The sequence below is a fragment of the Mus pahari genome, chromosome 23, assembly GCF_900095145.1.
Source record: "Mus pahari chromosome 23, PAHARI_EIJ_v1.1, whole genome shotgun sequence".
Taxonomy (NCBI): Eukaryota; Metazoa; Chordata; class Mammalia; order Rodentia; family Muridae; genus Mus; species Mus pahari.
In genome coordinates this window covers 25583475-25597119 of record NC_034612.1, presented here as the reverse complement: position 1 = coordinate 25597119, position 13645 = coordinate 25583475, and the positions used below count along the sequence as shown (strand labels likewise).

The 13645-nt window shown below is 49.4% G+C and overlaps 1 protein-coding gene across 1 annotated transcript in view; it reads left to right on the top strand.

The window, feature by feature from the left end:
• Hip1 (huntingtin interacting protein 1) overlaps nucleotides 1-7374 on the top strand; it is a 134905-nt gene extending 127531 nt beyond the window's left edge. Inside the window, exons 28-30 of the mRNA XM_029533875.1 lie at nucleotides 2370-2431; nucleotides 3742-3850; nucleotides 5003-7374. Of these exons, the coding sequence (XP_029389735.1) occupies nucleotides 2370-2431; nucleotides 3742-3850; nucleotides 5003-5055 (224 nt within the window). The 3' untranslated portion in view covers nucleotides 5056-7374. The remainder of the gene's footprint in view (nucleotides 1-2369; nucleotides 2432-3741; nucleotides 3851-5002) is intronic.
• Nucleotides 7375-13645: the final 6271 nt, after the last annotated feature.

Here is a 13645-nt window from a genome sequence, read left to right as displayed (position 1 = left end):
AAAGGAAAAAAAAAAAGATAGGACCTCACTATGTAGCCCTGGCTAGCCTTGAACTCAGAGATCTGCCTGCCTCTGCCTTCTGAGTACAGGGGTTAATGGCATGCACCACCTCACCCAGCCTTTTGTAGGCGCGTTCTTAGGCAGGATATAGGCCCCTGGGGATGCTACCTAGTCAGCAGCGTGCTTCCCTGGCGTGTGTGAGGTCAGCAGCGTGCTTCCCTGGTGTTGGTGTGTGTGAGGTCAGCAGCGTGCTTCCCTGGCATTGACGTGTGTGAGGTCTGCTTGTCCTTTTGATTTTATTACATCCATGTTGATCTCCTAAGGCAAATCACAAAACCATGGTTTTTTATTCCCACAGCACCAGGATATTAAGCATGTTTTTCCCTTACGCTGCTTCTCTGAAGTCAGAGAAAAGTCTTCTCAGGTCTAGTTGTCCCCTGAGACGCAGACCCTGGTTACCCATAATTTAGTTAATTTTTTTCATTAATGTGAGCAGACCAAAGACCTAAGAGCAACTTTTACAAAGGAAGGATTTGGGCTGCTAGATGGCTCAGGGGATAAGGGTGACTACTGCCAAGTCTGATGACCTGAGTTCAGTGCCCGGGACCCACATGATGTATCAAGACTGACACTCTTTGGCCTCCACACGCATGTACGTGCACATACTAACCATTAGGGACTGGAGAGATGGCATAGTGGTTAAGAACACTGGCTGCTCTTCCTGAGAACCTGGGTTCAATTCCCAGCACCCACGTGGCAGCTCACAGCTGTCTGTAACTCCAGTTCCAGGGGATGTGACTCCCTCGCACAGGCACACATGCAGGCAAAACACCAATGTACATGAAATAAATATTTTTTTAAAGTGAAGGTAGGATTTATTTTGGCTCACAGTAGAGGCTACAGTCCATGGAAAGGCAGTCTGTCTGGAGCCTGAGGCAGCAGGTCACAGTCCATCTGCAGTCAGGAAGCAGAGAGAGATGAATGACTGACTGCTCAGCTCAACGCTTTCGCTTTCTTGCCTGCTCTTTGTTTGTTCGTCTCACTGTCTTTTGTTGAAATGGATTCTCACTGTGTAGCCCTTGCTGCCCGGAATAATCTATGTAATCAGGCTGTCCTTAAACTCCCAGAGATCCTCCTGCCTCTGCTCCCAGAGTGCTGGCCTTACAAATGATCGCCCCCTGATTTCCACTTTCTCCTTTTAATTCAGACCAGGACCCAACCAGTGGAATACTCCTGCCTACATCTAGGGTGGCTTTTCCCACCTCAATAAACCTACTCTAGAAACACACACACACACACACACACACACACACACACACACACGCCCCAAGGCATGTTTCCATGGTGATGATACACTCATCTAGGGGCTGGTGAAATGTCTCACTGGGAAAGAGAGCTTGTCACCAAGGTTGACCTCAGTTGGAGGCAGCACAGTAAAGTGAACGCTGTGCAAACATGATTCCCAGAAACAAGCCAGGCGCAGTGGCCTGGGTGTGGTGGCACATCCATCTCAGTGCGGGGAGCTGGGGACAGGTGGATCCCTGAAGCTCACTGCTCAGCCAGCCGACCCAACTTGGTCAGCTCTAGGTCTATGAGAGACCCTGTCTCAAAAAACAAGGTGGAAAAAGATATAAATAAAATACTAAGAAAAAACACAGTAGTCAGCTCCTGGGGATGACCTTTGGCCTCCCCTTGTGCATGTACACACATGTACCATACATATGAACATACATGACCTGCCTATATGCATACTAATATGTACACAAAGAAAGTCATGCCTCAGCCAGGCGTGGTGGCACACGCCTTTAATCCCAGCACTCGGGAGGCAGAGGCAGGNGGATTTCTGAGTTCNAGGCCAGCCTGGTCTACAGAGTGAGTTCCAGGACAGCCAGGATTACACAGAGAAACCCTGTCTCGAAAAACCAAAAAAAAAAAAAAGAAAGAGAAAGAAAGAAAGAAAGAAAGAAAGAAAGGAAGGAAGGAAGGAAGGAAGGAAGGAAGGAAGGAAGGAAAGAAAGAAAGAAAGAAAGAAAAGAAAGAAAGAAAGAAAGAAAGAAAGAAAGAAAGAAAGAAAGAAAGAAAGAAAGAAAGAAAGAAAGAAAGAAAGAAAGAAAGAAAGTCATGCCTCTGGGGACTGACTTCTGCCGACCAGGCCCAGCCTTCTAACCATTCCACAGCCTCCCAACATCACCCACAGCTGGGGAACGGCTTCTCCAAACAGGAGCCTGTGGGGACAGTTAAGCTTGCAACCATTCTGGTGCCAAAGGACAGGCCAAGCACTGCCATAGAGAATTTTCACTGTCCTCGTAGTTGAAGGACAGCCGCAGCAGATCTTACCTGACTGGCTCTCCCCGTCTCTGTCCTTGCAGACAATATGGACTTCTCAAGCATGACTCTGACCCAGATCAAGCGCCAAGAGATGGATTCCCAGGTAAGACCACCATTGCTGTAGATAAGGTCGGGCTGTCTCCATTGCCCGCACAGCAGCCTCCAGGATCCTTCCCACAGGGAGAGGCCAGGTTGTGGATGGGCATGTAATAATCCCAGCACTTGGGAAGCTGAGGCAGGAGGACTGCCGTGAGTTTGAGGCCGGTGTGGACTCTTGTTAGGAAAGAACAACAGAGGAGGCTCAGCAGTTCAGAGCACTCGTCCACAACAACCTGTGTCTGCAGTTCTAGAGATCCCATACCATCTGGCCTCAGTGGGCACCTCCACTCATCTGCATATGTGTGTCACCCTCCCCCCACCGCACCCCCCAAAAAATACTGACACACATACAGATTCACAATTAAAGATTAAAAAAAGAATGAAAGAGAAGTCTAAATGTCACATTATATACCTGTAATCCTAGCTCTAGGGAGGTGGACAAAGGGTGTTACATGTAACCCTGTCTCAAAAGAGAGTTCAACTGAGCTGGGCTGTAAACTTAAAAAGGCTCATCGTAGGCTGCGCAGACAGCTCAGTCAGTAAAGTGGATTTGACATGGTGTGGAAGTAGGATGGATGTGATAGAGGAAGGAACCTGAGACACAGGGAGAACAGGTGAAGTCTGTCGACCAAGTCCCAGAGAAGTGTTCAGAGGAACATTACAAGGGCCGGGCGTCATTTGGTCTTAGAGCGCCTGCCTAGACTCTGCCTCTAATATGCTTCTTGAACCACTGCCCAGCATTATTGTGCACATTCCTATAGCCGTGGGAACAGATATAACAAGATATAACTTTCCTTCCCAAAGTCATACAAAGAGTGAATGCTGAATCCAGGCTCATGCTCTGCTGTCTGACTCCAGATTCTAGACATCATTTATGCATAGCCACTGAGCTCTGGAAGTTCAGCAAGTCCTGAGTTGGGAGAATGGTAGAGCCCCTGCCTAGAATCCCCCAGTGAGGGGCTGGGGGGCGGGGCTCCGTGGTTTGCCTAGAATCCCCCAGGGAGGGGCTGGGGGCGTGGCTCAGTGGTAGAGCCCCTGCTAGAATCCCCCAGGGAGGGGCTGGAGGCGTGGCTCCATGGTAGAGCCCCTGCCTATCTTGTATGAGGCCCTTGATTCAATCCCAGCTACTTCAAAGGAGAAACAGAGGCAGGAGCTACAGAGGAAAAGTACAGCGGTGGGAGCACAGCTCGTCAGCCGAACATTCTCCATGAGTTGGACGCTGGCTTCAGTCCCCAAGTTTGGTTTGGTTTTGTTAACTAGATTAAACCAAAGAAATGTAAGGCACACACACCCCCCATCCCACTCTTCCATCAGGTCAGGGTGCTGGAGCTGGAAAACGACCTGCAGAAGGAGCGTCAGAAACTAGGAGAGCTACGGAAGAAACACTACGAGCTGGCTGGCGTTGCTGAGGGCTGGGAGGAAGGTGAGCCCCCCCTGGGCACTTACGGTGCTTCCTTCCCTAGCAGAACAGGACCCTCTGGCCTGTCCCTTCCTCCCCCTCTTCTTGTTCCTAAATCACCTTTAAGCCAATAGCTTGGTACTGTCACCCCTTGGTACTGTCACCCTTCAAACCCTAAGCCACTCGCCTGGGTGGCGCACACCTCCGAAGCCTAGCACATGGGAGGCAGAGGCAGGAAAATTAGGAATTGAAGGCCACCCCAGATTACCTAGCCAAAAACAAACAAACAAACAAAAATACCCTGAATTTTATAAAAACCTCCACATTGATCAGTAAGATGTTTTCCCCTGGGTGTGAGCACAGTTGTGAGTCGTCATGTGGGTTCTGGGGCTTCAACTTGGGTCCTCTGGATAGGCAGCCTTAACACTGAACTACCACCACCTTTAACATGCATACACGCGTGCCCGTATGCGCGCGCGCACACACAAATGTATGCACACACATACCCACCTACACACAAGGCCACACTGGCCAAAAAGTGAACAGGCTTACCTGGAGAAATGGGAGGCAAGAATATTCAGACCAGCCCCGGAGCTGGGTCTGGTGGCACATATGCCTCTCCTCTCAACTATTCTGGAGTCTGAGACAGAAGCATGGAAAGTTTGATGTAAACGTCAGTCCACAAAATGAATTCGGGGCCAACCTAACAACTTCAACTCTTTCAGAACTGGGGAGTCAAGGGGGGCTTAGCGACATCGCTGGGCTGTGAAGTGCTGGCCTAGAGTTGTCCACTTGGGAGCTGGGACACAGCTTAGCAGTAGAGCACTTGACTAGAATGTTCCAGTGAATTCTGATTACCTGTCTGATCCCTGAACCTAAGGTGGACAGAGAATACTGACTGACTCTTGAGAGTTGCACTCTGTCTCAACCCAGGTCCTGCCATTGCCATTGCCTGCTGTCGTGTGTGGCTTCCTGCATGGCCAAAGTGGTTATGTCCACCCCAGGCAAGACTATTGTTGGTTGTAGCATTCGGCAAACCCTGGCAACTAAGCACATATTCATCGTTGTGATCCTTGCGTTATTCTTGAACACTGTCAAGGAATGGCAGTCACGAGCTGGAGAGGGTCGGCGCGTATGCACGAGGCTCTGTGTCATCTGTTTGGTCTTTGTTTCTAGGGACAGAAGCATCTCCTTCCACTGTTCAAGAAGCAATACCGGACAAAGAGTAGAGCAAAGTCAACCCCCCACACGTCAGAATGTAAATCCATGTTACCCTTCCGTGACGCTTGCTCCCTACCGTGGCACATCAGGTCCTTGTAGGCCTCTCCAGTGACAGAAGCCGAAGGCCATCGGGTCTCCTCGTGACACCACCTCCGTTTGCATGCATGATGGGTTCTTCCCCTATGTCCCTGGCACACAGGCAGACCAGGGTCAACCATGAGCAAGCTCAGGAACACAGCGACATGGCCACTTCCTCGCCAGCCATGTCCGGCTTAGAGGGGCTGCTTGTCACTGGGAGCTTGGTGAGGGGACATCTTACGTCTTTTCTTTTGTCCCCCTCCTCTGTCCCTTGCATTTTGTCCTTTGCACAAACTTGTGAGCATCCGAACTCCGCTGGATTCCAACCCAGACTGATGTCTGACTCCACTGTTGGAGAGAACACGCAGGGACAGCTGGCCTCCACACTACACTTTTTGGCAGTTCAATGGGTCCCCTAACTGCTTCTTATTAGGTGGTCGTTTGGGTCTTTTGGCTTCCCGTTTTTTAAAGTTTCACACAGCCAACTTTCCCAAAAAGGATTCCTACCCCACCCAGTCTGACCCTGAGCTCTGAGCCTTCTGAGAAGCAGCCACCACCACACACCCCAGTGCGGCTCAGGCTACGCTTTGGTGCTCCAGCTCGGCAGTTCCATCAGCCAAGGTTACCCCCCAGGGCGACAGCTCTCCTTGGCTGAGGCTGAGCTAGTAGTGCCTTTACTTTCTGATGTGGATGCCAGCCCAAGGCCTCCGTCCACCGTCACAAGCCAGGGAGCACCAGAGTTGAAGAAATAGCAAATGGTGCCAGGGGCCCAGCTGTTCAGGGGACGTTTTCTTAGAAGCTCCTGTCACTGCGCTCACCCCGCCACCTGCTGGAATGGAGCCGGTGTGGACAGCAACACTACATCCCCAGAGCGAACTTCCTGTGCCACGTCACTTGGGTCATCTCCTGTCAAACCTGGACAAGGTCCCAAGAGGGATAAATCTAAAAGAGCCTAAAGTGGTTCCTTCTCCGTCTGCCTGCCTCCGCATCCTACGGAACCAGAAAAAGATGGTTCCGTGTGCTACTTACCCAACAGGCCCACAGGATCAGACCCACTTGCTCCCATCAGGAAACGAACTTGGCTCGGTGTAAGACTCTTTATATTTATTACTAACAATCTTTATGCAGCACATGCCCCAGAGATGCTTGGAGCAATCAGGACCAAGGGTAACTAACCAGGCGTGCCCTCCGCCATCAATCTCCACTGATCACAGAGCTAAAGCGCCATCCCTGGGCATTTCCAGGCTTGGATTCCAAAGCAGGCAGGTTCCTTAAAGCACTGAGGAACAGGGCAAAGAAGAAAGGGGACCACTAGCTATCACACAGTCCCTATCACCACCCACCCACTCTGGTTTCCAGACAGGATAGGGACAGGGGCACCGTGCCTAGCCACAAGCAGGGACAGCACTTTGCAACTCCCAAATGGTGCCCTGATCTAAGTGACCTTGTGATCTGTAGGGTGGGCCAGGGGGAGTGGCTTCTTCTTTATCTGTAGTAACACATAGGTGACAGCCAGCAAGCACTTCTTTGAGCCTGTCCCCAAGGGGCACAGCTCAGCTTTGCTGAGTAATGGGTTGTGAGACTAATGTTTGATCACTGTGAATCAACCTCCTTCTTCCTGCGCCACGCTCCCCCACTCTGTCCCCAGTGGGTACTCCAAAACCTCCCAGAGACCCAGATGATGGCTGTGACATGTGACCTCCGCACTGGGCTAAAGGAGTTTCCTGCGGTAGAAACGGGCCCATTCTGGTGCCAGAACAATGTTTCTTGGGTCTAAGGACCAGAACACTCGATGGATGAGTGGCGTCGTGGGCTCGTTCGAGTCAATGCAGCCAGTCCGTGTGTTCACTGCCAGTCAGTTTTTCCAACGGTTGGCCATAGAGTCCTTGCTTCTAGAAAGTGACTAGAGTCACTTTCATGTGTCCCATAGAGGTGACATCAAACACACAGCAATAGATGGGGGTTTTCTGAATAAATGATGAACCCATCTGAAAAACCACTGTCATTTTAAAAGCCCCGGTAAACTCTGCCCTGGGAGCGAAACAGTGAAGAAGCCCCAGCACGAGGTAAGGCAGCAGCGCAGAAGGGTCCCTACCTGCTTCGTGTCACATCAGGACTTTGTCATAGCTCGAGTCGGAAGCCGCCTTTCTCCAGCCAGGCTGGCTGGCACTCAGCCGACCGTGGCAGGAAGAGCCCGAATTTACATACCTTGTCTCAAAAAAAAGAAAAAAATTAAAACAGGTTATATATGTTTGTGTATAGAGATTTATATAACTGGTTTTTGGAGACAGGGTCTTACTACATAGTCCTGGCTGGCCTCCAACTAGCTATGTCCACCTTATTGTCCTGAGGTCAAAGAAGTTCCCCTTCCTCTGTCTCCTAAATGCTGGGATCAAAGGTGTGAGCCATCTCACCCAGTTGAGACCATAATTTTTGGGGGGCTCTGCTGCTACCTAAACATGAGTCTTTAACCTGGTGGTGGCTGGTCAAACCAAACAGGAAAATCTTTTTTTTTTCCCCCCGTCACAAAAGGAGTTTTTATTTGAGGCAAGGAGAAGTCTGACCCATAGGGTTACAGTTCTAAGCACTCAAATTTTAAGTGTTAGTGGCTCGACTTGGGTTCTAAAGCTTGCATCGACTTGGTTGGAAAGGGTACTCGTGTTAAAAGTCCTCCGGGTGGGTAAGAAGAAAGACCAAGAAAGGCTGGAAGAAACGCCTCACCTCCTGCTACGGCCCTCCAGACTCTGTGGCAGACTACCTCACTCTCCCCATCTGGTTTGCAAGGTGCCACCAAGTGCAAAGGGACACAGGACACTTGCAAGGGCAGATGAGGCAGAAAGAACAGGTGCAAGCCACGTGAGGAGGAGCAGCTCAAAAGGAACTGCACAGCCTTCCTCCCCACGCCCCCACACCCCAAGGCTTCTTAGACTAAAGTCTGCTGCCTTGGGTACAGCTAGACCCTCAAGTCAGGGAACTGGGGGGCTGGAGAGGTAGCTCTGCAGTCAAGAGTACTCCCCTCTCTTCCAGAGGGCCCCAAATCAGTTCCCAGCACCCACGTGTGACCACGACCACCTTTAACTCCAGCCCCAAGGGATCCAATGACCTCTGCCGCCTGCGCTCATACAGAAGTGCCCTCATACTTTTAAGTGAAAATAACTCCTGAAAAAATAACTCTAAAAACAGAAAGCTGGGTCGGGCATGATGGCGCATGCCTTTAATCCCAGCCCTTGGGAGGCAGAGGCAGGTGAANTTCTGAGTTCGAGGCCAGCCTGGTCTACAAGAATGAGTTCCAGGACAGCCAGGGCCACACAGAGAAACCCTGTCTAAAAAGGAAAGAAAGGAAAAGAAAAACAGAAAGTTGACAAAATAATGGCTTAGGATGGGGTGAGGGAGAAATTCAAATCCAGCTGTGTCTCATATTTAGATAATGCAGTTTCCCAGTGCCTCCAGGCTAAGCATAAGTGTGTGCATACAAGATCTACTTCTCTGGGGTTAGGTCAAAGCTCAAAAAGGAATTTATATAATTATGCCAGGTTTGTCAATACACAACTGTAATCGCAGCATTTGGAAATCCGAGGCAGGAGGACTGTGAGTTCAGGTCTAGCCTGGGCTATATACTAAGACCTTATCTCAAAAACAAAAGATCAGTCTCTAATTTAACTGGCTTATTGCTGTACTGCCCCCCCCCCAGCAGTATCCCCTGCTTTGCCCTGGGAGATTCAAACACATGCAGGGCTTCCTGTCTCAGTACTGGTGTGGTGGGTCAGACACCAGGGTTTATACCAGGTATCCCAGGGTCACAAGTACTTGTCATTCTGGTCACATTAGGGTGCTATGGCCTCTCATCTTAGGAGGTGTTGGTCCTCATCCTGTGTCTGGGGGAGTTTTTACTTCTTGGTCAGTGACTGTTTGACCCTGAATTTTAAAGCTGGCCAATGCGCTACTCCCAGTTGCCTTTCCGTCTCTCTGGGGACCTTGCTAGAAAAGCAACTCTGTGGGCCCAACACTAACCTGCCAGTAAGAATGGCCCTGCCCTGCCGTCTTGGATCATCTGTAGTAACCTTCCAACCTGGGTCGGCTTTGCTTTCTCTCTCCCATCTTTGATCATCTTCCAAGTTGGCACCCGACAAGGATGAGCTTTACCCAATCGAGCTTCATCTTGGCGCCTCCACATTGACCTTCCAACTAGAGCAGCTTTGCCCTCTCCACCATCTTGGATTCCCCCATATTGGCCTTCCAAAGAGGGGCTTTGCCCTCTTTCCACCCTTCAGGTTCTCAGAGACCACACTGTAACATTGGAAACTACCATGACAGCACTTGCCAGCCAGCCACAGTCATCCAGCAGAGCTATTCGGCTCCCAGGTCCAGCCCAAACCCAGGACCAGCAAACAGTAATGGCGTGCTTCCCCTCCCCCCAGGAGTCAAAGCCAGGAATGGTTGGTTAGACATGACTGGATCCAGTTGTGAGGATAGAACCTTCCAGACAGGTGACCCCCAACTACCTCAGGTTTGAAGACCCTAAGTTAAACTTGATTACCACTCTAGGGACAAACCGAGGAATCTGGTTACATCTTGGTGATAACCTAAACGTCTCAAGCTTATAACAAACTCTCAAACCGTGCAGGGATGCGGCTGATTTTTGTTTATGCCTGCCCCCTTCTGTTTTTAACCTTTTCCACCGTTTTCCATTAAAGTAGTCCCTATAAGTGAATTTCACTTCTCACAGGGTGCCTACCTTCCCAGAGCAGGTAGCCACTGGCTCTTGTTTCCTCCCCCCCACAGGGCTTTTATTATGGAATGAAGATCTTTCTTTGTATAATGCATCGCATCTGTGGTTTCCGGTTTTTTTTTTTTTTTTCCAATAAATATGTCAGCCTGGCTGTGGAGAACGCTGGTGATAAAGGGCTCTGATCAGAGTGCCCTTGAGGATTGGGCTCCGGCTTCTAGTTTCCGTTTTGATATACATGGGATCGGAATGACACTTCGCAATCTTTCACTCCAGTGCTGGGGTATCTGGCAACCTCTTCTGACCCCAGGCTCCTGCATATATGTGGTACGCATACATATCCTCAGGTGCACACATATTCCCATAGAATACATATACATTACAGGGTTTCTCTGTGTGGCCCTGGATATTCTGAAACTGGCTCTGTAAACCAGCTTGGCCTTGAACTCAAGAGACTCTCCTGTTTCTGCCTTCTCCTTTCTTTTTAGCAAATATTAGGAAAAAAAAAAAGATGGGCTGCTCTTCCTGGGGACCTGGATCAGTTCCCAGCACCTCCAGCAGGCAGCTGCCACCTGCCTGTAAGGCTAGCTCCAGGGTGACTGAGACTAGCTTCTGTAGCTGCCTGCACACACTGGTGTATAATCAGACAGTTATGTGCACACATTTAAAAAATAACTAATTAATTTTTAATTAATTAAAGGAGCATTGGTTTGTAAGCTGAAGGTGTAGCTCAATGGTAGAGTGCTTGCCTCCCAAGCCGAGCTGTGGGTTCTGTTTGCAGCATTGCAAACAATAGGGATGTCCAGGAAGGAGGGCCACAGTAATGCACACCCCGGCATTAGGAACCTTAGGCAGGAGGATTACACATCTGAGAGTAGTCTGGGCTGCACAGTGGTTCTCTGCTTTTGTACCCTAGAAAAAGGAGTGTAGCACGGTTGGAACAGTGATCGCCTAGCATGGGGCCGGGGGGTGGGGAGGGCGTTAGTGAAGAATGGCAAAAGTCCATGTTGACTGAGAGGGGTCAAAGTGCAGAAAAGTGTACATGATCCCTGAAGGGGGCACTCACTGCATTGCCTTGCATCATCAGAGGTCAGACAATCCCCAAATGGCTGGCTGCACACCGAAGAGCCAGGGAACTCACTGGTCGCTCAAATGCAAGAAACCGGAAGCCTCGTTGCAAGAGGGATGGACGATCCAGCCACAGCCAGTCTAAAGAAGCTAAAGTCTGATGTACAAGGCACCAAGAGACACACTTTCTGGGGGAAATGGAGCGGCACACAGTGGCTGGCTGGCTGCTTCCTCCTGTTCTGTTTGGTTCCATTGCCCAATCTGCCTAACCGAAGGCTAGGAAAGGGGATTGGAAAAAAAGGACAGGAAGGAGAAAGGGGGGTGGGATAAGAGATGGGAAAGTTAGGGGAAGGGAAGGGAGAAGGAAGGAAAAGAAAAAATAAATGAGAAAGAGGGAAGAAAAAAAAAAATAAACTCTACTCACACGACTCAAACCACGTGCATCTCCTTTTCCCCGCCTTCAGCCGAAAGCTGACAGTTGATTGGGAGCGGAGAGCTCCTGCCTTATTGCCTGGCAACCGATTGCCTTTGACGCTTCTTTCGCAGGAGCCGCTCTGTAGTGATGTAAGAGGCACATAGAGCTTGTTGGGACCATGAGGTCTCTGCCTCTTTCAGCCTTCGCGCTGCTTAGAGCTACAGGCTGCTCTGGCGAGGGGCGCCTGGCACAAGTCCTAGGCTGAAGGCCCACAGCCGTGGCTGGACCACTGTCCTCGTAGACACGCCTGGACTTGGTATGGTCTGGTAAGTCCCAGCTGCAGCCCTCGGGCCATCTAAGGCTTCGCGGTGTGTCGAGTTCAGCTGCGGGCGAGTCACCAGCAGTCCTGGTAGATGCCTTTATAGATTGCAAGTGTTGTGTGACTGCGTTTTGTAAGGAACACAGTAAGAAGGCAGATTCAAGGCCCAGGTAGTATAGTGGTGCCCACAGTTAACCCTAGCACTTGGGAGATGGAGACAGTGGCCAGTTTGGTATACTTGAGACCCTGTCAGGGAGGGGGAGAATTTGATCTGGGAGTAGTGGGACATACTTATGATCCCAGCTCTGGGAATAGTGGGACATACTTATGATCCCAGCACTTGAAAGTGGACACAGTATCAGAAATTCAAGTGCAGCTTCAACTACATAGGCAGTTTGTGAGACAACATGAGAGAGACCCTGACTCAAAAATAAAATAAAATAAAATAAAATGGGGCTGGAGAGATGGCTTAACTTCTTGCCATTGCAGATGGCCTAAATTTGGTTTCCAGTAATCACGTGAGGAGGGTTACCACCGCCCATAACTCCACATGCAGGGAACTGGACCCCACTTTTGAATGTCTTCAGGCACCTTTACTCAAATGCACACACACGCACGCGCGCACACACATACACACACACAAATACAAAAATTTTAGAGCAAACAAAAAATAAATAAAAGGCAGGCATGGTGGAATAGGCCTATAATCTCAGCACTGGGGAGGTTGGGACAGGAGGTTCTGAAGTTCAAGGCCAACCTGGGCTAAATAGAGTAATGCTATCTGGAAAAAACAAGTTTGAAAATCACTAGAGGAGCTGTGGTGGTGAACACCTTCAGTCTTAACACTCAGAGGCAGAAGCAGTTCCCTGTGAGTTCAAAGCCAGCCTGTTTTACATAGTGAGTTCCAGGAGAATCTATGTAGAGAGACCTTGTCTCATTCCCCCCTAAAGTCCCCCAATATAAGATATGATCTGACCCTAAGTGTCTTAACTCATAATTTCCTTTGCCCATTTTGTCTTTACTTCAAAACATGGACATGTGGGCCTGGAGAGATGGCTCACCCACTAAGAACAGTTGCTGCTCCTGCAGAGAATCCTGGTTCAGTTCCCAGATCCCACACAGCAGCTCATGACCATCTGTGACTTCAGTTCCACCAGCTTTGACACCCTCCTCTCCAGTCAGGGTTACTGTGAAACATATGATACATATACATGCTTTCAGGGAAAGCACTCACACATTATAAATAAATAAAAGTTGTGGGGGGGGTTGTTTTTTAAGATGATACTCCTGCTAGCATGAATGGTCAGCACTTTTAATCCCAGTACTCAGGAAGCAGAGACAGGCAGATCTCTGTGAGTTCAAGGCCAGCCTGCCTGGCCTACAGAACAAGTTCCAGGACAGCCAGGGATATACAGAGAAACCCTGTCTCGACAGAGAGACTCATGCTGGACATGGTGGCACACACCTTTATTCCCAGCACTCAGCAGGCACAGGCTGGTAGATCCTTCTTTGTGAGTTTTTGATTAACCTTGCCTACATAGCAAGTTTTAGGCCAGCTTGGCCTATCATAGTAAGAACTTACCTCAAAAAATAATAATCAATTCAAAGTAATGCACTGAGAGCTGAAGGATGGGCTGGGCCATCTAGAGTATGTGGTTGCTTTTGCAGTAGATTGGGTTCCCAGGACCCATATGGCAGTTCACAAAGTGTCATATGTAACTTCAAGGCTCAGGGGAATCTGAAGCCCTCTCCTGAGATTTTAAGGGCATCAGGCATGTCTATGGTGCACATATGTACACATGTATGGATTAAAAAAAAACCTGCTTACATGTAAAGTAATGAAATAAACTTTAAAAGTGCATTATACTGAAAGAAAAAAATAAGTAAAAACTACAGAAGAAGAAGAAGGAGAAGAAGGAGAAGAAGAAGAAGAAGAAGAAGAAGAAGAAGAAGAAGAAGAAGAAGAAGAAGAAGAAGAAGAAGAAGAAGAAG